Source organism: Geotrypetes seraphini, chromosome 17 (genome assembly GCF_902459505.1).
Source record: "Geotrypetes seraphini chromosome 17, aGeoSer1.1, whole genome shotgun sequence".
In the NCBI taxonomy this organism is placed as follows: domain Eukaryota; kingdom Metazoa; phylum Chordata; class Amphibia; order Gymnophiona; family Dermophiidae; genus Geotrypetes; species Geotrypetes seraphini.
In genome coordinates, this window is record NC_047100.1 from 18004143 (window position 1) to 18027310 (window position 23168).

General features: G+C 42.1%; 2 protein-coding genes across 20 annotated transcripts in view; one reads left to right on the forward strand and one right to left on the reverse strand.

Moving 5' to 3' along the window:
- The window catches only part of LOC117351126, a 690625-nt gene that overhangs the window by 45765 nt on the left and 621692 nt on the right, over positions 1-23168 (forward strand). The window lies entirely within an intron of this gene.
- The window catches only part of FAM107A (family with sequence similarity 107 member A), a 129051-nt gene continuing 119780 nt past the window's right edge, over positions 13898-23168 (reverse strand). For all 4 annotated transcript variants that reach the window (XM_033925978.1, XM_033925979.1, XM_033925980.1 and 1 more), the window contains 2 exons: positions 17943-18099; positions 13898-14987 (listed from right to left, as the gene is read on the reverse strand). In XM_033925978.1, coding sequence (XP_033781869.1) covers positions 14877-14987; positions 17943-18099 — 268 coding nt within the window. In that variant the 3' untranslated portion in view covers positions 13898-14876. The remainder of the gene's footprint in view (positions 14988-17942; positions 18100-23168) is intronic.

Sequence of the window (23168 nt, forward strand, 5' to 3'; positions counted from 1 at the left end):
GCATCAAGGGTCAACCTTTTGCTTATGCTTAAAAAATAAAACCAAAATAATCTTGACACATACGAGGGTGAGATGTCAGTAGAATCTGTTTAGGGAAATGATACGGAGTTTGATATTAATTTGGAAACTCTAAGCTGTCATCATTTGTGCCCACAATGACATTTTGTCCAGAATACGATCCATTGGCGCCAACTTAATCTGTGATCAATGAATTATCTTCCTCTAGGACCTGATAATAAATGGTTTGGTTCCAATTTATCTTCCTGATCATTTTAAGGTACCTTGCGTTCTGCACGAGGCCATAGATCAGTGATTCCCAAACCTGTCCTGGGGGACCCCCATCCAGTCAGGTTTTCAAGATATCCCTAATGAATATGCATGAGAGAGATTTGCATATCTGTCACTTCCATTATATGCAAATCTCTCTCATGCATATTCATTAGGGATATCTTGAAAAACTGACTGGCTGGGGGTCCCCCAGGACAGGTTTGGGAACCACTGCCATAGATTATTTGAATTTCCTTCAGTAAAGGGTTGCCAGTATAAAAGATTTTTCAATAGAATACTGGCTTATCAGGCGGCCTTTTGGGATCGTAATTTTGGCACATTGATTCTAGCATCTGACTCGTATTTAAGCTTTAGGAAATCATTAAAGACCTACTTATTCGGAAAAGCACCTGAAAAGGCTGAATTGTATTTCGCTGCAAATGTGCAGTATCTTGGAATTGTGAATCGCACAGAACTGCGAGGAAGATGCAGTATATAAATGATTCATTATGTCATCAAAAATATGACATGCCAGCTTTGTGGAAATGTCTTTTACAAATCAGGCCCTTGGTAGCTAGTTGGTTAGCTGTGCACATCACTCCTTCATTTGAATGATTTGTGACCCAGATCCTATTATTGTACATTTCAGGAGAAATGATTAGTTTTGATCTGCAATTGACTTTATATAGGCACTGGTTCCGTGAACCCAAACGCACAATACGCAACAAGCCTGCATTTGCCTAAGCACAGTCAATACTGTTATAAAGCTTAAATTACTATAATGTTTATCAAACAGCTTAGTTAACAATACGCGCCATTATATCTTTCATACGTCTCAACACAAGACAGGTTTAAATTGAATAATGCAAAGTTTAAATGCTCAGAGCAGGGAACAGCAACCTTCTGCTTCGGCCAGTGTATCCAGCACAAGAAGTCAATAATGTTAATAGCCACTAGGTGGCAGGCGATCTTGATAAACTTGCTGAGGCAGAGAATTCACATCTAATTTGGACTGCTGTGGGGTGAGGGATTATGTCTTCTCCCATTTCAGGGAGTAGCTTCTGGTTTTGGCTGCTTAAGAAATGCCCTTCTTGAGCTGCCAGCTGTACCACACTCTTCCTGGCACTGACCTGTGCGGATGGGTGGGATCATTAATTTGGAAGACTGTTCATTTTCAAGTGAGTGGCCTTCTGCTCATGAGGGCATTACAGGCCTCTTATTCTGTGCATGTGCTGGGGGTAGGGGGGAGAGGTTTTCTGGTCCCTGACTTACAGAAAGGACTGTTAATAAGCATGATTAAATACAGTATAAACTGTGCAAAAGACAATTCAAGAATCAACCAAACATGAAAAACACAAACATTTACACATTCATGTCTTCATTTGTTGTTTTTTCCCCGCCACTTAACTCCTTAGGATTTCTTTATCATCCGGAGTAATCTAAGGAAATAATTTTTTACAGAAAGGATGGTAGATGCGTGGAACAGTCTCCCGGAAGAGGTGGTAGAGACAGAGACTATCTGAATTCAAGCCTTGGGATAGGCATGTGGGATCTCTTAGAGAGAGGAAGAGATTTGGTTACTGCGGATGGGCAGACTGGATGGGCCATTTGGCCTTTATCTGCCATCATGTTTCTATGTTTTTATAGCAAAGGTTCTTGGGGTGCTGAAATATCGTACTTCTGAGATTTCCCCCTTCCTTCCACTCACCTACTTTCCTTTCTAGAATATTAGCATAACTGGATATATGTGCGCATATGGGTGGCATGTGTGTGCCTTTGTTCCACAGATATGCAGGCAAATTATAGCATTATATAAGTTCTGCATGTTACTTTGCACCCTGCCCGCGATCCTGGCATACTCTGACCATGTGCGTGCACATAATTATGGAATGTTTAGATGCATATCCAAAATGTAGATACATAGAAGGTAATTCTATATAGGGTGCCCTAAATTAGTCACCAATTTATTGCCAAACTAGTTGCACAAATAGGGATCGTGGTAGTTGAGTGTCAAAATGGGGGTAAAATGGCATATACGCATGTAAGTGAACTTAGGCATTATCTTATTACTGGGTGGAGAGATGGATCACAAGTCTATGGGCCCTTGGGTCAACTATCACACAGGCCTCCCCCCCTGCTCCGTCTCGGTCACAACTGCCATGTACATGCTGTAGTTTTACTATCCATCATACAAGGAAAACAATATACAAGTACAGTAAAACCTTGGATTGCAATATATTATAGAAGAAAAGGATGTTACTTCTTTTAAAAAAATCATTAAAAACCTATCTTTTTAAAGACGCTTTCAACAGTTAAATTTTAATCATACGACCAAATACTTTACGGTCTTTTACTCTTTACCCTCCCTTTTGTCTTTCCCCTTTTTGTCTATTCTCTCTAAGAAAGAATTGTAACTTTTTCCTCCTTTCCTACCCAACTCATGTTTGTTATATTTGTTAGTCTGACGTTATATTTGTTAGTCTGACGCTATTTTGTTGGTTTTTACAACTATGTTTTTTTAGAAAGTTGTACATCGCTTAGCAAATTGAATAAGCGATTCATCAAATATCAATAAAAACTTGAAACTTGTTTTGCAAGACAAGTCCATACAGTATCCACGCGTCGCATCATCACAACTGAGCCGATGGTTCTTCTCTTTCTGACGCTCCGGGTGTGTAGCGACTGTTCTAAACGAGCGAGGTCTTGCAATACAAATATGTATAGTATTTTGTATTAAAGTTTTTGGGTTGTGGAACGAATCGACTTGAGTTTTCATTATTTCTTGGGGAAATTCCCTTTGGTATGCGAGTGTTTTGGTTTACAAGCGTGGTTTCGGAACGAATTATGCTCGTAAACCAAGGCTTTACTGCACTTGGATAACATCAAGTTACTGTTAAGTTTTAATAACTTTCAAGCATTAACCTTTTCCTATCATAATACATTTTACGTTACGCTGGTTCAAATCGCAATTATTTTAGCAAAGTTTTGTATTATTCACCGTTATCATTTACGGCTATTGTAAACATAATATAAATAAGTCATAAGTCTGTAAAGTCAAATATTTTGTGTCCCTGGCTCTTTATTAGTCCATACAGACTGTTCATCCACTGTCTATGTCGTTTCTGAAATGTCCCGTCATCCGGGACACACGATAAGAAAAGGTTAATAGTGGTTAGAACTGCTGTCTCAGCACCCCGAGTTTGTGGGTTCAATCCCAGCGCTGCTCCTTGTGACTCTGGGCAAATCACTTAACCCTTCATAGATTGTGAGCCTGCCAGGACAGAAAGGGAAATTTCTAAAAGTACCTGATTCATTAAAAAAAAAACCAACCAACCCAAAACCTAGGGTGAATCACTTCTTAAAGGCGGTAAACGTTAGGGCTTCAGCAGAGTTTAGATTGTGAGCCCACTGGGACAGATAAGGAACATGTTTGAGAACCTGATTGTAAACTGCTTAGATAACCTTAATAGGCGATATATAGATACTTAATAAAAGAGATTTCTCATGTTCCTGAGCCATTGGCCTGCACAGGTAGGCGGCTACAAAAAGACAGCCTTGATAACGAGAAGGGCCCAGGCCTAAGCAAGGATCCATCCCTGTTTGTTGGCGATTGTAAGGGAGCGGTCCCATGGGAGGGGCAAGTCACGGGCATTCCCACTGTTTTAGCATACTCCCATTTGCGAACCCAACTGCAGTATTTTGATGTCGTGTACACCGGCCATAGACGTACGTGGTCGGGCCTGAAGTTGAGTGCCTAAACGTCAGATTACACTAGTATTCCATAACGGATTAGGTGCGCCCATGTGCGATTATTGAATACTAGCTGAGCGTCTTAATCTGAGGCACCTAAGTTTGAGCCCACTTTATTGAACTGACCCCATAGTGCACACCGAAGTGCATATATGCTGATATGTTAATCATTTATGCATGTAATAGGCATATAAGTGTTTCTGCCTGGTTTACAAAATTACCCCAGAAAGTCGTGCAGGTACAGTCTGTGAACCCATAAATTTACTTGGAAAGAGTAGAAGCGTTCCCAGGAGTAGGGCTGAGTTTTTAAAAGCTTTTATTTGCCTATATGTTTAGATCTCCCCCCTTCCCCCCGCGCTCCCCCCCAAAAAAAAGTTTCCATGGTACAGAACTGGTGTAAGCGCATAATTTCCTGGGGTAATTTTCAAAGCAGAGGTATGTGCACACTTTTGTTCAGAAAATTGAGCAAAGCTACACAGTGAAAACTATGCACGTACTTTTCACACATGTGGGTGGTTATAAAATATCCTCTCCATGATCTAGCTTCACCATATGTACATGATTAAAGATACAATTAAAAGTAGTACTACAAGTAAATATTTTACCTATAGCATAACTGGAGACCTAGTATAGATAGAATGAATACTGTTTTGCATGAACTGTTGCTCTGTTGCTATATAGTCCCTGGTTATTGGAAACACTGAACTGTTGCTCTGGCACAAAGTGGGAGAAGGTGTAATTCAAAAGTAGACACAAATATCAGAGTCCAGTGATTCTCATGAAGACGATGTGGATTGAAATATTCAACCAATGACCGACATAATTAAGACCTGGGTTTCCTTTTATATCTAAAAGGGAACATTGCAAACATGGAGGACTAATTGATCTCTAATGTCAGGCAGCAGGGCTGACAGGGTTGTGCATCCGCGTGTAAGACAGTTGCCTTAGGTTCCCATGTCAGAAGGGACCTCAAGTCTGCCCAAAACTGAAGGCAACACAGCCTGTTGGGAGACATTGGGATCCCCTTGTACGTTTTTGGCCTCAGCATGTTGAATGCCTGACCTGTCAGGCAGGTCTGTTTCTGTTCAATGTTACTCAAAAAATATCAACTTGCATAATACTATAATAAAAATCTTGGTACCCGCTTAAAATAGGCTTCTTGGCCCTTGAAACCTGAAGGACTTTTATTGAAAGTAGACAGTGATGCTAAAGTACTTAGGGTTCTCTTAGATAACTAAGTTATTTCTGAATCTCATATAGATTCAGTGGTTAAAGCATCTTTATATAAGTTGTACTGTCTCAGGAGGCTAAGATATCTTTTTGATGAAAGACAGTTTTCCATTCTAACACAAGCTTTGATACTCTCTAAATTAGACTACTGTAATGGGATGTATTGTCTTCTCTCTAGAAATGTTGTTTCTAGACTGTAATCGATTCGATATACTGCTGCAAAGATGATTTTTGGTTTATAGAGGTTTGATCATGTCTCACATCTTCTAATAAAACTTCATTGGTCGCCAATTATGGCACACATTGTTTTCAGATTCTCATGTTGGATTTATAAATTTTTTTGCAGCTACTAGCCCTGAAATATCTATTTTCTTTGTTTTCATTTCCTCTCTCACCAACAACTTCACGAGTTGGTAATACTCACTTGATCTACTTTCCTTCATTAGTTGGGATAAAATATAAAAAGTCCCTCTCAAATTCATTCCTTTATCAGGCAGTATCTCTGGAGTTCCCTCCCAATAGAAATGAGATTAGCTCTTTCTTACTTGCTGTTCTGCACACATTTGAAGGCACATTTGTTTAATAAATATTTATTATAGCTTTTACTCTTACTGATGTGATTGGAGTCTTTTTACTTTGAACCTGTCTAAGGGAGTTGGCGTACCATTACCGTGAAGCAATCAGTGAACTGGGATATCAAAGAAACTTGTGGCAGTTTCAAGTAGAACAGTTCTAGCTTGTCAAACATAAATAGTTTGTGAAATATATCAGCATACATACGTCATTTAGTGGAAGGAGCTTAGACAGAGGTTAGTCAGAGGTTATCTAGAGAGCAGAAAACTCCACTGGTCAACATTGTTTCTGGATATTCAATGCCAGCTGGCATCAGGATGCCAGTGCCGAATATACAAGGTTTTGGGTTGTTGTTTTTTTTTTTTTAAACTGTGGTGGCTGACTTTTTAAAAAGGCCGATTGTCATGGTTCAATATTGGGCTGCCAATTTTCCAAAAATTTAATAGGGATTGAGAACTTGTCGCACAGGATAGATTTTGCCTGAAGTGAAGTGGTGAACCAGTGAAAAGGTGGCAAATATTTTCTTGGTAAATGTTGTCGTTGAATTTATAAAGCATTATTTTTCATTTAAACATGATTTTCTCCCGAAGGTTAATAGCATTCAGGTCAAATGTTAGTCCTAAGTTCCTAATTTCAAGAGCTGATTGAAAAATAGCGAGACTGGATTTTTAAAATTCAGAATGACTCCACAGGATTTAAACATTTTTCTTAGTCAAAGTAGTGTCTTTCACAGTCAATACATTTTTTTTTTTTTTTGCAGTGTTTCAAAAAAAATGATACAAAAAGACACGCAGTAAACTGTTTTGCCACCTCACTTTTAGCGCTGCACCTGTGGCGTTTTTCACGTCATCATCTAAAGAGAACTTCTTTCTGCACAGTTCCATATGCTTGCCGTAACATTTCAAGAGTTTCATTACCGCTCTTTCCAAGTTTAGCACAAAATCCAATCGCACATCTCTGGCACTCTCACAGACACATCTTCCTTATCTGTCTTGACGAAACGTACAAAGTTCTTCCTCTCGCTATGACCCAACAATGAAGACTACGGCATTCCAACTGCAGGTTCGGAAATGTTGGAGTACGAGCTGCACAAGGGTTGCTACGTCTACTTCTTGGAAAGAAAAACAGAGGCAGTCTTGTTACTTTTTAGTCAGCCCTTGTATACAGCATTCCCCTGGTCGTTCGCGGTCAACGGTTCGCGGTATTTTCCAACCGCCAACCAGGAGAGGACAGCTGGAGAGGCAGGAGAGAGCAGCCAGAGCATTGGCGAGTGAATGAAATCATTCGCTGTATGCTCCGACTGCCTCTTCCTGCACTAAAGTCGGGCCTTACCATTCAGGAGCTGCTTTGACACGCCATCAGGTACAATGCAATCCCACCAGCACGAAAGGGAAGTTGCGGTCCCCAAGAATCACTCCAACTCAGTGCCTGATGCAAGCAGTGGCATCCACAGCGTAGCCAACAAGCAGAAGAGAGAGCGCAGGCCAGAACTGGGCCCAAACATAGCAGCCGCTGCACTTATATGTATGTGTTTACCAATATCAGGGCCCCTTTTACAAAGCTGTGGTAGCGATGCTGTTTCCTTAGGAGCTGATGGGCTTCAGTGCATTTACTGCAGTAGCATTATTACTGCGACTTTGTGAAAGGGGCCCTTAATTGTAAATCACTGTGATGCCAGTCCAATTTTAATTCAACACTTATAATCTGCTCTATATCCGCACAAGAAGAACTAGGCCGATTAAGTTGTGGTCCAAATTTGAATCTGATTTGTTACTTTATGTGCACCGAATAACGACTTAAAAACTTAACTCCTTCATTCGTGTACACATATTTCTGGATAAGTTAATTCCAGATTTTCTTTTAAACTCGGAAGCAATTTGCACGCCCATTGCTTAAGTCAGTAAATACATCACGATATGTGCGTATTGAGGCTTGATAGTAAGAATGAAGGACGTGGCTTTGTGCCTACTGTAGATGACTTGGCAGCGAGGTTGGCACTTGAGAAGACAAAAGGAATGTTGCAAAAAAAAAATCTGACAGGATCATGAAGGGGAAGAATTTAATTAAAGATGTTCTCCGGTTTCTCACTGGGAAGTTTTACACTGAACCTGCCAGCATTATTTTAATTCTAAATCTGTATCAAATCTTGCATGGAGCAAAATTTGGAGACGTTGCTTTCCCAATGTATGTCTAAAACAGTGTCTGTCAAACTTTTTTTAGTTCTGGCACACTAAACGGAGCAAATGCTGTAGTCAGTCAGCCAGTGCCTGCGCCTCTCATCTTCGTCAGAGCCTCCGCTCCTTCTCCTCATCTCTTCTTCTGCAGCATCCCTTCCCCCCCCCCCCGGCGGTAATAGGAGGGCGGCGGCTGGAGGACATCCAAGCATGTGCGAATGTCGACGTGATGATGTCACACATGTGCATGACATCATCGTATCGACATCCGTGCATGACCTGGTGCCCTCCAGTCCCGAGATTAATGTGCCAGCAGCTTAAAAAGTTTTGCGACACACTGCTGTAAATATATGAGGGCACCATATGGTCCAAAGGAACAGCCGAATTCATTTAGAAGGTAAGAGGCCGAAGGACAGAATTTAGTTTTCGGTTGCCAAATAGTGGTATATATTCAGAATGCTGACTACCATGAAAGGAGAAAGTCACAAGATATCCATCATAAAAGATATTTTTCATGTCTTAAAACAATAATATTCGTAGCGTGCAGCAGGAGACACCATTGTACGAGAGCTGATTGAAAAGCGAGATTGATTCTGTTTGTCTTTAGACATGGCATCGCTGTGCTGGTTCTTGTGAAGCTCATATATTGGCGTTTCCGAACCTGCAGTTGGACTGCCGTAGTCTTCACTGTTGGGGAGTAAGAGTACGCCAGAGGTGTGCGATTGAATTTTGTGTTAAACATGGAAAGAGCGGTAATGAAACTTTTTAAAACCATGGAAACCCTGAAAAAACAAATGCGCGGAAAGAAAAGAAAAACACCCCACAAAAACGCCACTGTTGCAGCGCTGAAAGTGATGTCACAAAACAGTCAACTGAACGTCTTTGAATCGTGTTTGAAGGGCTGCAAAAAAAACTGTACTGAATGTGAAGGACACTACTTTGGCAAAGAAAAATGTTCAGATCCTGTGCAGTCATCTGATTCTGAATTAAAAAAAAAAAAAAGTTTTGTTACTTTTCAGTCATCCCTTGTAGATGGTTCATTAACACTTATCTCTCTGCCTAAAAGCATTCTCATAAACACTTATCCATTCAAATATTTAGTATATTAGTGATCTCAAACTCACGGCCCACCAGGTACTATTTTGAGGCCCTCAGTATGTTACCATTTTTCTGGAACGTTGCCCGCCTCACTGCTGTAACCTCAGGCAAGCGCTTTCCTGTGTCTGTACGCAATTGTGAGGTGGGGTGGAGTGGAGGGGACAATCGCATACAGACGCAGAAAGCGCTTGCCTGAGGTTACAGCAGTGAGGCGGGCATCGTTCCAGTGCAGCTTAGGAGGGTGTACGTAATCTCGTGAACTCTGGCGAAATTTGGCACCTTTCCTGGTGGTGACTGCTTGATATAAGATGGCGGTTGTGTCCGGTGATGGAGGCGATGAGAGCTGAAGGCAGTTGCAGACGCAACCACCGGACCCTAAACGCACAAGTCGGATATTGATTCTCCCCTCTACAAAAAAGCCTAAAGGACTACTACGAAATCTTGTCTCTTGCACTTAATACTTTAGATTAGAATCTAAATCTCAATTTTGCATGAGGTAAAACTCATTAGAGTTTATAAATCTTTCCTTAATTGCTTCTGATAATTTCAGCCATACAAAGCTGAACACAGTACAACATGCAGAAAGTGGAAAAACTTCAGAAAAACTATCTAAACTTTACTTTCTGCATGTTGCACTACGTTCAGCTTTGTATGGCTGAAATGATCAGAAGCAATTAAGGAAAGATTTATAAACTATAATGAGTTTTACTTCATGCATAAGAACATAAGAAGTTGCCTCCGCTGGGGCAGACCAGAGGTCCATCTCGCCCAGCGGTCCGCTCCCGCGGCGGCCCATCAGGCCCACTGCCTGAGCGGTGGTCTCTGACTAATTTTATAATTTACCTCTAATCCTATCCCTATAACCTTACCTCTACTCTTATCTGTACCCCTCTATCCCTATGTCCTCCAGGTACCTGTCCAGACCTTCTTTGAAGCCCTGTAGCGTGCTTCTGCTTATCACATCCTCCGGTAGCACGTTCCATGTATCCACCACCCGTGCAAAGTTGTCATTTCTTTAATAAGACATTAACTATTTTTTCTGCAGCCCTCCAAGTACCTACAACTCCAAAATGTGACCCTGCAAAGGGTTTGACTTTGAGACCGCTGTAGTATATCTATGTGTGTGATGTGTCTATCGTTTGCCTTCAAGAACCTAAGCTCTGTAATGGCATCCATAGGTTAAGGAGTCGTGAGCAATGAATATTACAAAGGACAGTGCCATCTTCTTGCTGTATATTTGCAGGAGATGATGGCCATTCCCTCTTGCCCTGTTAACTCCATTATCATATCAGTCAATCAAGCAGTTCAGAAGAGCTATCATAGAGCCCGTCAGTCTATCAAGTCAGTTATCAAGTAAATGCTTGATCTGCTGAAAACTGCATTTTGACTGTGTGAGCCATGCTCATTGGCATAGTAAGGAGGGGACAGACTGCCCAGGGTGCCAACTTGACAGGGGTGCTGGCACCTCTGCCCCTCTCTGCCCCTTTTATTTATTTATTCAATTTTCTATACCCTTCTCCCAGGGGAGCTCAGACTGGTTTAAATTCATTTTTCAGGTACTCAAGCATTTTCCTTATCTGTCCCAGCAGGCTCTCAATCTATCTAATGTACCTGGGGCAATGGGGGGATTAAGTGACTTGCCCAAGGTCAGAAGGAGCAGCGTGGGTTTGAACCCACAACCTCAGGGTGCTGAGGCTGTAGCTTTAACCACTGCTCCACTCTAGAAATCAAACTGTAGTAAAAATGATCCAAGTACAGTATAGGACAATCAAGCTTTTGTGACATCACTGATGAGGTTGGCTCTTCGGCATTGGTGGAATGAGGCATTATGATGTCACAATACCAGCTCTGGTTATCAGAGGCTGAAACTTCTCACACTATTTATTTATTCAATTTTCAATACCCTTCTCCCAGGGGAGCTCATTAATTTATTCAGGTACTCAAGCATTTTTCTCTGTCTGTCCTCACAATCTAAATGTACCGGGGGCAATGGGGGGATTAAGTGACTTGCCCAGGGTCACAAGGAGCAGCGTGGGGTTGAACCCACAACCTCAGGGTGCTGAGGGGCTGTAGCTTTAACCACTGCGTCACACGCTTCTCTCTTCGAATGCTCGCTGGCATGAGCAGCATCTTCCATCTCCTGCTCACACCGGCCTTGACTCCCTTCTGCTGTCACTTCCTGGTCGCAGGACCAGGAAGTGACGTCAGAAGGGAGCTGGGGCCGGCATGAGGTGGAAGATGCTGCTCGTGACAGTGAAACATTTAATGAGGTGGGATGGGGGTGGCACTCAAATGGCAGGGAAGAATAAGGGGGAGCACAGCACAGTGATACTGGGCACCTCCAACCTGGGTGCTTCCTTCCATCGCTATGCCACTGGCCATATCGCAGCCTTTCAGCTGCCAGCTCCTGCCAAACTATACAATCAATATACCCAGGGTTACCAGATATTCCATTTGGAAATCCAGACCCCCTAGACCTGCCCCCAGGCCAGCCCAGCTCCTCCCATCCCCACCCTCAGTCCTGCCCCAGCTCCGCCCCCCTCCCCCCCTGCTGCCTGCTCTCGTCGCGCAGGACGTCCATGCGTTTGCGGATGCCACGCGATGTGGAGGAAAGCTTTTCAAAACCCGGACAAAGTGCTGGATTTTGAAAAGCTGTCCAGACCCCCGGGCATGTCCTGGAAAGGAGGACATGTCTGGGGGAAATCCGGACATCTAGTAAACCCTAAATATACCAAACATCCATTTTTTTAACTTTTTTTTTTATATGTGTTGCTCTCTTCCCCCCTCCCAATTTTGTATATAGTGCCCACGCGCAAATCAGTGTGCATATCTAATTTGCATGTGCAACTTAATTATTTAACAAGCCAATCAGCACCAATAATCGACAAATAACACCTGATTGATAATTGACACCAATTAGGAGTTACGTGCCCAACTTTCTAAGCGCGTTCTATAAAGAGGTGTGCGTCACTTCTAATGCACAAATCTCAAAAGGGGGTATGATTAGGAGAGGATCGCGGGCACTCCTAAAAGTTAAGCACGGTTATAGATTATGCCCAGTCTACGCACCACTGAGGGGCAGGTATTTAGGCCTGGTTTTCACTGGCCTAAATGTTAGTGGCGCCTGTGGTTGCTAAGAACGATTCTATACAACGCACGTAACTTTTATAGAATTGCTCTAAGTGCTGTCCATATTGGCGCCAATTTTTTGGGTGCCGTATATAAAATATGGCCCTTGGGGCCGGATTCTGTAAACGGTGCCTACATCAGCTGGCGCCTAGAAAAATGGCGCTGGTCACGTGTCAGTCACACGTAGGAGCCATTTATAGAATCACACCCAGTGGCGCCTAACAAAAACTTAGGCACCAGGGAAATTCTATTAAAGGCGCCTAAAAATACGTGCCAAATACGCACCTACATTAAGCATCTAATTTAATTAGTCTGGCTTCAATTATGAGCTTGATTAAGCTCATAATTGAAAAAAATAATAAAAATTAATTGGGCGATAGGCATCTGTCTTTATAGGCACAATTCTACATAAGATACACATCTATCTTATGGCGCCTAACTCCAAAGTAGGACTTGAGTTCCGTTAGGTGTAATTCTCCAGAATGCTCGGGCACCTATAATGTAGGCTTTTAAAACCATGGCCTACATTGTAGGCGCTTAAGTTTTAGTTAGGCCTGATTTTGTAATGGGCGCCTAAGTATGATTGACATACCTAACTGTAGACGCTTATCTTTTTAGGCACCCCATTAACAAAACTGTCCGAGAATGGTAACCGATTATGTGAGCAGTTGGTTTACAACTTCTTGCTCGTAGTGACCATTTATATGGAGATTGTCTTCATTCTGTTCTTTGTAAAATACGACTTTTAGCATGTTTGTCTTTCAATATACATATAGGTGGAGGATAACACTATGAAGAAAGCACCTATTCGAAGCCTATTCTATAAAGGACGGTAGGCACCCGCTTTCCTTTATAGTTTACTAGCCTAGCAGGGCAAATTTTAAGCATGGCCACTTACTCCAGTCATAGAATTGGTGTAAATGTTTAAGCCTAGACTGCTAAAAAAACACGGGCAAATTAGGAGTATTCCGTATCTGTGTGCCCTCTCCATTCTTGGAGTCTTCTTTTATTGGACCTATCTTCCTCATGCTGCCGCCCACTCCACTTTCTATTCAGCCTCCATCCACATGTATGTCCACCGGCAAACTCTGCGGCATTACTTTTCAGCGCCATTTTTTAAAAGAATAGCATGTAGTCAGAATATTGGCATTTATGCGTGTTTGTGAACACGCGTGTATGCATGTATATTCCAATATTTTTATCATTTATACATGTTCTTGGTGACTAAATGTTGGTATCCTCATAGAATTATCCTCCAAATTACCCATTATCTGACTACCTTGGGAATTCAGGTAGGTTGGCTAATGGCAAGGGTTGGATATCTCTTGCATCGTCATCTGGTTAATGGTCGTAGGCGAGCCTGAGGTGAGAGAGAGGCTGAGAACGATAATCTACGAGGAATACAAAATGGCTAATGCTGTTTGCTTAGCTGGATGAATCCATCCTCTGAACTTCTGCCATTGAAATAGCTACTTGGGTAAATAATAGGGTTGATGTTCAGATAATAGATCAGTTAATCTCATTATTTTTATATCCTGAACATGTTGAATATTTTTTTTAAAATTCTGAACTTGGGTGATACAAACTTAAATGAATGGTAGCAGGCTTTAAGGCTCATTATTACGGTTTGGCTGCTATTTTTTTGCAAGAGAAAGAAACATTTATTATTAGTAGTAGTCGGTTAATAGGTTTTTATTTTTTTGCCCCAAACAGGGTGCAATGTAGGCGTAGTTTCTTAATAGAAGTCCATTTTGAGGCCATGCCTGCATTCGATCGGTTGTGTACAACCCCAAGCTCTCCGTGCAATCCTGGATACCTCCATCTAACTATCATTATTAATAAAACTATCTCATTAGTACTTTCAAGGGGGCAGGCAATAGCATCCGCTGTCAGATAGATTTGAGCTTTTCAAGTTTTGGTAATTAAAATAATACCGCAAGATTTTGTGGTTCGGTTTTGGAAAACTTTTATGGTTGTCATAACTAGTTGGTATTTTTTTTTTTTTTATTTTGGTAAGAAAGTGGGTTTCAAACAGCTACACTGAAAAGACTTATTTCTGGATTTCAGTAAGTTATCTAAATATGTTCCATTTTAAAAGAAAAATCCTACTAAAAGGGTCTCGATTCAAAGAACCTGTAAAATTCATAATACAAGTGTTTTATAACGCCATGAGCGATTTTTACTTTTGGATGTAGTACTTTGGCCATGACCCGGGGCCTGAAGAAGCACTCATTACTCCATAAATGCAGATCCCTTATCGGTCTCAGAAGGTTCATAGACAACGGCGCGAAAGACAAAGGCGCGCCCAGACCATTGAGCGCAGCGCGGAGGCGCGCGCTTTTGACCTGACACCGTCTCAGAATTCTCAAGGGATTATTAAGAGTTAATAAGAATTCGTGTCAGCATGTACTGTAAATCTGTGAGCAAGAAGATGATCTACTGATAATTTCACCTGCGATAACTTCCTCTCATAAGTACATTTTCTTGTTAAAATAGTCTTCCGTGGATACTCTTAACGCATTTCTACCGGAGCAAGCATTGACGATGGCCACTATACCTGAAGACACGGCTGCAATGCTAATCACATACAAAGATGTCAGTGTATAGACAAGAGAGTCTACTCAATCTGATTCTTCAGTGAGACTTGGGGAGAGGTTACACTGCTTTTTCTTCAGTACATATAGTTGCCGTTCTTCTCAAGTTTTCTTTTACTTTAATAAATTCAGGTTCATATTCTTCTTGTTGAATCTCTTTCTTTTTTTCAAGCTGAAATAGAGAATAAGTAATATTACTAACATAGTCCTTGGTAAACGTAGTCGTTATTTTATGAGAGGTCAAACAAAAACAAGATCCAACAGGTCCGCTGTGAACCACAATCGGCGGCAAACAAAAGAGAAACGGCAGACAATTGTACAAGATGCGGGTTATGTTTATTTAGAGTTAGACAGTCTTTTTGGTGCGCATAGTTTCACCACCTTTTTGCAAACCAAGGGACCTGATGCGGTCCTTGTTTCGAATACATCTTCAGGGGTCCCTAAGCTTTGATGTTCGTGGGAAAGCCGCAACAAGTAAGTGTAAGGAACGAACCCGTGACCCTCAGCTTTGCTTTAGACACCAGTTACTGCTCTGTTCGCTCCTCACACGTATTTGCTGCGGCTTTCCCGCGACCATCAAAGTTTAGGAACCCCCTGAAGAAGATGTGTTCGAAACACGGACCGCATCGGGTCCCTTGGTTTGCAAAAAGGTGGTGATACCGTGCGCACCAAAAAGACTGTCTAAATAAACATAGCCCACATCTTGTACAATTGTCTGCAGTTTCGCTTCTGGTTGCCCTTATTTTATTAGATTCACTGTAATTTTGTGTGTCCACATACTTAGGATGACTGGAAAAGCATTGTTTACTATAGGCTATGTTTTTGATGATTATGGCTCTTTTATATGTGCTGGCAAAATTATTTTTAAAAAAGGTACTGCCTCTTACTCATGTGTTTAAAAAAAAAAAAAAAAAAGCTTATGAGCAGCACCATCTACAGTAAGAATTCTTTAGGAGGGTTTTATGACATATTGCTATTTTAGAAAAATCATGGTGTAATTAGCCATAGGTGTCAGCTTTGTGGGTGTTGAGCAGATGCCTTCAGTTTATTCGAGGAGAGGTAATGGGTTTAGTACTCCTGCTCGTTCTGAAAAGTTGGTTTCTATGTAATTAACTAGTGATGGCCTGAAACGGTGATTCACTGCTGGAAGAGTATTAGATAAATGTAATCTTCTGTTTGCACAGTGGCGTAGTAAGGTGTGTGTGTGGGGGGAGGGGTGTCTGGGATTTCTCATGGTGGAGGTGCTGGCACCCATTCTTCTCTCTGCCCCCGCTCCTTCCCGAACCCCCCTGCCGCACACATGCGCCACTTCCCTTCCCTCATACCTCTTTAATTTTCCTGGCACGAGCAGTATCACGAACCTGCTGCCCGCGTCGGTGCTCTGATGTCACTTCCGGGTCTCATGCCTAGGAAGTATCAGAGGGAGAGCCGACATGATGCGGGCAGCAAGTTTGTGATGCTGCTCGTACTTTGGAAAATTAAAGAGAGACACGTGGTTGGGAAGGAGCTGGGGGTGGAGCGGAGAAGAGGGCGGGGGAGGGGGTGCTACAGCCCCAGGCGCCACTCACCCTTGCTATGCCACTGTGTATGCAAGTCACGAATAACTCATGGGGGCCGCCACTTAGATGACAAAAACCTAGAGAATCTCATTCCCTGCAAAGCCAGTGACAGTTCCAAGCAGCACAGTTCCTTCTAAGCCAGGGGTCTCAAAGTCCCTCCTTGAGGTCCGCAATCCAGTCGGGTTTTCAGGATTTCCCCAATGAATATGCATGAGATCTATGTGCATGCACTGCTTTCAATGCATATTCATTGGGGAAATCCTGAAAACCCGACTGGATTGCGGCCCTCAAGGAGGGACTTTGAGATCCCTGTTCTAAGCAGAGTGCAAGTCCTCCACCTTCAGTCCTGCCAGTGGGAGATCGGTTTCATTATCACATTTCCAATAGAGAGGGACAGGCAAGCTCTGTCAGACTCCATCTAGTGACTGAAAACACAGTATTGAAGCATCGCCCCCTGCTGGTAGCAGTGCGGTTGGAGGACACACACTCTGCTTAGAGGGAACAATGCCAGGCAGGAGGATGAAAAATACAGTAACCTGGAAGTGAGCGCTGTGGGCTTCAGCAATAGACAGTGAATAACTCAGATTTGAGAAGAGAATTAAATTGGATGATTGAACACCGTCAACAAGACGTTACTAAAATGATAAGCACCGAAGATTCGGCATTAACTATCCCTTCTGTTCCCTACGGGCTGTTGTGTGAATAAAGCAAGAAAGTTTGGAGCTCGGAAGGAGAACAGTGCTCTGCCGGTATATCATTGTGTCAAAGTGAGAAAGAGTTCATTAGCAAAAAGAGTGCCCGAGGCTTACTTCGCCAGCTGTAAGACTGATCAAATAGAGAACCTGCAACCTAGCATGTAATTAATCTTGCTAGAGGGGGACAAAAAACACCTGCAGCTGGAAATAGCAGGTGATCGCTTATAATATCCAATTATTTAGTCTTTCAATATCAAGGGGAAAGAGATTTTTCTCTATAAAAATAATCACGTTCACAGGGTTGACTGATGCTTAAAAGAAAATTCTAATGCCAATCTGGGTTGTCTCATGTCTGTACCCTTTTGCTTTCCTCGGAACCAGTTTGTCTCCTTATATCCACTTGGTACTCCAAATGAAGCTTCACCAATGTCCCATATAGGGGCATAATGACCTCCTCCTCTCTGCTTTGCTAGGCCTCTTTTTATGCAGCCTAGTACCGTTCTGCCTTTAGCCATTTTTTCACTGCTTTCAGATCTTCACAAACCTTATCCACTCTGCGGGTACGGGGACAAGGCCATCCACTACCCCATGGAGCGGTGAATGGCCTTGTCTCCATAGTTAAGGGAGGGGAACGCTTGCAGTCACTGATCACGCATGGCCCCCTCCCTCCTTCTTACCTACCGGCCGCATCTATCTCCCTCCCTCCCCTTCGCGGTGCGTTAGTGTAATTTGTGCAGGCTGCCAGAGCCTGCCTGAAGTCGCTTACGTCTGGGGGCGGAAGCTTCTCCTCTGACGCAACGGTAACTCAAATGTCAAGCTAGCTCATACGATGAGCACATTTGGCTCCAAAACTGTATTTAATTTCTACAGTACCTGCTCTAGTCTTTGATGCCTCTTCAGCAGTTCCTGTTCAAAGGGAGACTGAAGTCTCTTCGCTTCTTCCTCCTCCTTTCTCTGACGTATGAACTGGTCTCGCCGCCTGTGCTGAAGCACTCGCTGTAGTTCTGGCTTGCTATCGATGCTCAAACCTCTGTAAATAAAAGATAGCGTGAGGTCTAAAGCAGAGTTCTTCAACTGTTGGTCTGCGGGCCGGTGTCGGTCCGCAGAAATTTCCTGCCGGTCTGTGGCCGGCACGTGCCTCAGGCCCGAGGAAATCAGTGCACAAAGCCACGGGCGGTGGCTCCTAAGCACGTCCTGCATCTGAACCGGCAGCCTTCCCTCTGACGTCACAACGTCAGAGGGAAGGCTACCGGATGAGGCACGGGACGCGCAAGGAGCCACTGTGCTTGGCTTTGTGAAAATTGCGGCAGTGAGGAAAAGGGAGCTGGCCAAGGGCAGCATAAAACAGGCAGGTGGGAGCGCTGGCTTGTTTATTGCAGAAGGGGAAGAGGACAAGAGAGACAGCTGGCTTTCTCAAGGCGCCATTTGTAAACAAGAGAGGGCAGCACACCCAGCCTCACCCAACTGCCATGATGAAGGGATGGCATGTTGACAAGGAGGTCAGAGAGCAGATGGAGGCACCTAATTGAGGCACAGCATGGAGGGAGGGAGACAAGAAAGGTAGGGGGAATGATTTTATTTTCAATTTAATGATTGAATTGTGTCAATTTTGAGAATTTTCATCTGCTGTCTATATTTCAGGAAGAAATGCAATTGTTTCTTTTTCTCTGGGGTTGTACTGCATGCAAAGTCTTGAATCTTAGGGTTTCGTTTGTATATATTAGTACTTTTAGTTTTTGGTCCCATATTTGCATAGGGGTTATCTGTGTTCTGGTAGGAATGAATGTTGAAAGCATAGTCTTCTTTGTGTAGTTTAATTTTGTGGTTAACCATTATGTGTTGTTAATAAGATTATATTGTGTGTATATGTATGAAAAATGAATGGAAAATATGGTGTTGCAATTAGTACTATTATGGGGCGGGGTCTGGCCCACGACTTAGCCCAGTGCTCTTCAACCGCTGGTTCGCGAACCGATGCTGGTCTACAAAATAATTATTTTATTTCCGCTGGTCCATAGGTGTAAAAAGCTTGAAGAACACTGGTCTAAAGGATCCTCCATACAGTTTGTTGTAAAAAGGGACAGCTAAGGTCAGTGGAGTAGTGAAGGTAGGAGGCGCCTGGCTTGGTGGCGCCCCCTCCGTGCCCTCCTCTCCGCCTACCTGCTCCTTCTGCACCAAGCTCTCCCCCTGTGTCCTCCTCACTGCCCCATGCTTCTTCTGCACCCCAACTCCAGACTCGCACCCTCCCTACTTCTTCAAATCTTTGTCACCGTGAGCTGCTTCTCTGGCCTGTTGCTCGTTCTGGCTCTCCCTCTGATGTCACTTCCTGGCCCTGCGACCCGGAAGTGATTTCAGAGGGAGCCAGGTTTGTGCTTGCAAAGATTTTAAAAGATATACTGGGGGGGTGGGGTGGGGAAGGGAAGGAGTGAGCATGTCATGTGGGGGCAGAGAGATGCCGATGCCCCCACTAAGATGGTGCCTTCGGCAGTCTGCCCCCCCACACACACTTACTACACCAGTGGCTAAGGTTGTGGTCTGGTAAAGTTCAGCAAGGCCAGAGAGATTTAGATGACTGGATGCCTGAGAAGTAGCTTTGCTTATTTTTATAGATATGCAAAATTTTTCAAAGTGAAGTGGTAAATTGTGAGAGTGAGGGAGGAGACTGGATGTTGGGTAAATTATGATAGCTTGTATGGTTATCTACCAGGGATGGGTACCATTTACTGGAATTTTAGTTTTATTTGGGTTTTTATGGCAATTTTGTCATTATAGGAGCAGTGGCATGGTAATGGGGGGAAGGACGGGACAGGGGGGGCAGTCCACCCTGGGCATCATCTTGGTGGGGACACTGACACCTCTCTGCCCTCCCCCCCACACCATGCTCATGTCGTCCCTTCCTGCCGTAGACTGGGTAGCCCTGCCGTAGACTGGGTTTAGGTAGCCCAGTCTACCTAAACAACCGCCTAATCCAGGGGTGTCCAATGTCGGTCCTCGAGGGCCGCAATCCAGTCGGGTTTTCAGGATTTCCCCAATGAATATGCATGAGATCTATTAGCATACAATGAAAGCAGTGCATGCAAATAGACCTCATGTATATTCATTGGGGAAATCCTGAAAATCCGACTGGACTGCGGCCCTCGAGGACCGACATTGGACACCCCTGGCCTAATCCAAACTACCTCAACCAGACACAGGAGAACGCACAAACCGTTCACTCATCCCCCCAATCAGAGACGTCAAACGAAAAAAACTGTACGACGGCCTTCTAGCCACTCAAGCAGCAAAACTAGACTACCAACTCTCCAATTTACTGATAACGACTACCGACTACAAATCGTTTAGAAAAGAAATAAAAACCATCCTATTCAAGACATCCTTTAAGACAAACTAACACCGCGAGACTCATCCCAATTCTCTGTAACAAACCGCTCTACTATTCAATTCCTCTGGAAATGGCCAGATTACTTCTCTTGTAATCCGCCTTGAACCGCAAGGTATTGGCGGAATAGAAATCACTAATGTAATGTAATATTCATTGTGGAGATCCTAAAAACCTGACCTGGCTCCGGCTTTCGAGGACCGGAATTGCCTACCCCTGGTCTTGGCAGTCAGGTCCTGGAGCTATTCTGAAATGTGAGAATTTTGCAGTTCCCATGCCAGGGAAATAAACATATCCATGGGTGTGGGCACACAAAGATACAATGTTACACCCACGTCACAGTCTTTTAGGTGAAAGCGTCTTGAGGGTGTAATTTTTACTTGATAGGACAAGTGCCCCAATGGCTCTAAACCCCACCCACTTACTTCTCATCGGAGTCTCATGTCCAGCTAATGCAGATTAAAAACCAGTCTCCAAATCAGTTACAGTTGCAACTCAAAGAAACATTGCACTGATCCCTTTGGTGGTTTGCCATGCTTTGTTTTAAATTCTTTATTCATTTTTTGTGTTACAACAAGTGTTACAAATAAACTCAATAGGAACTTAAATACACACTTGACTAACTCATATATTAATATCAAGTTTATCATTAATATAATAATCCCCTGTCCCACCCTCCTTCCCAACCAATAATACATAAATCAATTTTATTGTATATTCTTTAAATATTAATTTAGTATATAATAATCAAAATTGAAAAACCCACCCCATTTCCCTCTTTACAATTTTCTTATCATGGGAAAAGTTCATTAGAGAAATCATGTTAACGGTCTTTAGATGTTTCCAGTGTTATTTATGGGAAAAATTATCCTTCATTACAAAAATCGGTTAATGGTCCCCATATTTTTTTAAATTTATTCATGTATCCTTTGTGTGTTGCAATAGCAAGTTCCATTTTATATATGTGGCATACCGAATTCCACCAGAACATATAGTTCAATCTATCATGTTGTTTCCAATTGAATGTAATTTGTTGTATTGCAATTCCAGTTAAAATAAATAAAAGTTTGTTATTACTGGATGAAATTTGGCTTTTTGCTCTCATAGTTGTTCCAAATAATATAGTATCATATGTCAAGGCTACTGGATTTTCTAACATTCTGTTAATTTGGGGCCAAATTGATTTCCAGAATGATAGGATAAATGGACAAAAGAATAAAAGATGATCTAGTGTCCCAATTTCAATATGACAGTGCCAGCATCTATTAGATCTTGAACTATCTATTTTTTGTAAACGAGTAGGGGTCCAAAAAGCTCTATGAAGAAGAAAAAACCAAGTTTGTCTCATAGATGCTGACACCGTACATTTTAGCCTCCAAGACCAAAGTCGTGGCCATTGAGATGCACTAATTTGGTGTTTTATCTCAATGCTCCAAATGTCTCTAAGACCATTTTTTGGTTTTTTATTTATATATCCGGATATTAATTTATACCACTGTGCGGCTTTGTGACCTATTGAGTCCATCTGGAAACATAAGAATTCCAAACTGTGATATTTAGCGAGATCTTTCCATTCAGGGAACCCTTTCTGAATAGATTGCTTCAATTGCAACCATTTAAAATATTGTGTTTTATTGAGACCAAATTTTTGTTGCAATTGTGAAAACTCCAGCAATTTATCATTTTTAATTACATCATCCAAAGTGCGAATGCCTGCTATCATCCAATGTTTCCAGATGACTTTAAAACCGCCAATTTTGATCTTGGGGTTTAGCCATATAGTTTGGTTGGTTGATTTGCTAATTGGAATTTGAGTAAGATTACTTATGTATTTTAGAGTTTTCCAGGTATCCATAAATATTTTATGATCTTTGTATAACCTTGGCATTTTGATACTAATTACATGATTAAGACGTAATGGAAACATAAGCCTCCATTCTAGCCAAAACCAGTCTGGAATATTATCTGTGGGTTCTGGGAGGATCCAATACATACCATGACGTAAGATATAGGCTTGATGATACCTATAAAAGTTGGGAAAATTTACCCCTCCCTCCTTAATTGGTCTTTGTAATGACGCTAGAGCAATTCTTGGTTTTTTATTAAGCCATATAAATTTTGTCAAAGTCCTATTTATTTTTGTATAAAACGAATCTTGAAAGAAAACTGGTATCATCCCCATTTGGTAACATACTACCGGTAAAATCATCATTTTTACAGTTTGTACTCTTCCCCACCAAGATAAGTGCAAAGGATTCCATTGCTCACACATTTCTATTACTTTTTGTAATAAGCATTTTTCATTAATTTTCATTGTTTCATCTACTGTTTTTGTTATCAAAATTCCAAGGTATTTAATATATTCTTCCTTCCAAACAAAAGGGAATGTATCAAATAAACCTTTTGTACAATGTATATTTAGTGGAAGAATTTCTGATTTATTCCAATTAATTTTATATCCTGAAAATTTTCCAAATTTCTCAATCAATTCAAGTAGATGCGGAATGGTGGATTCTGGATTTTTCAGATATAGTAATAAATCATCTGCGTAAGCAGATATCTTATATTCTTTATCTGAATGAGGTATACCCTGTATCTCCTTAGCTTGTTGGATAGCTAATATTAAGGGTTCTAAAACAATATCAAACAGCAAAGGGGATAAGGGACATCCTTGTCTAACTCCTCTCTGTAGATTAAATTTTTCTGAAAACGTATTATTA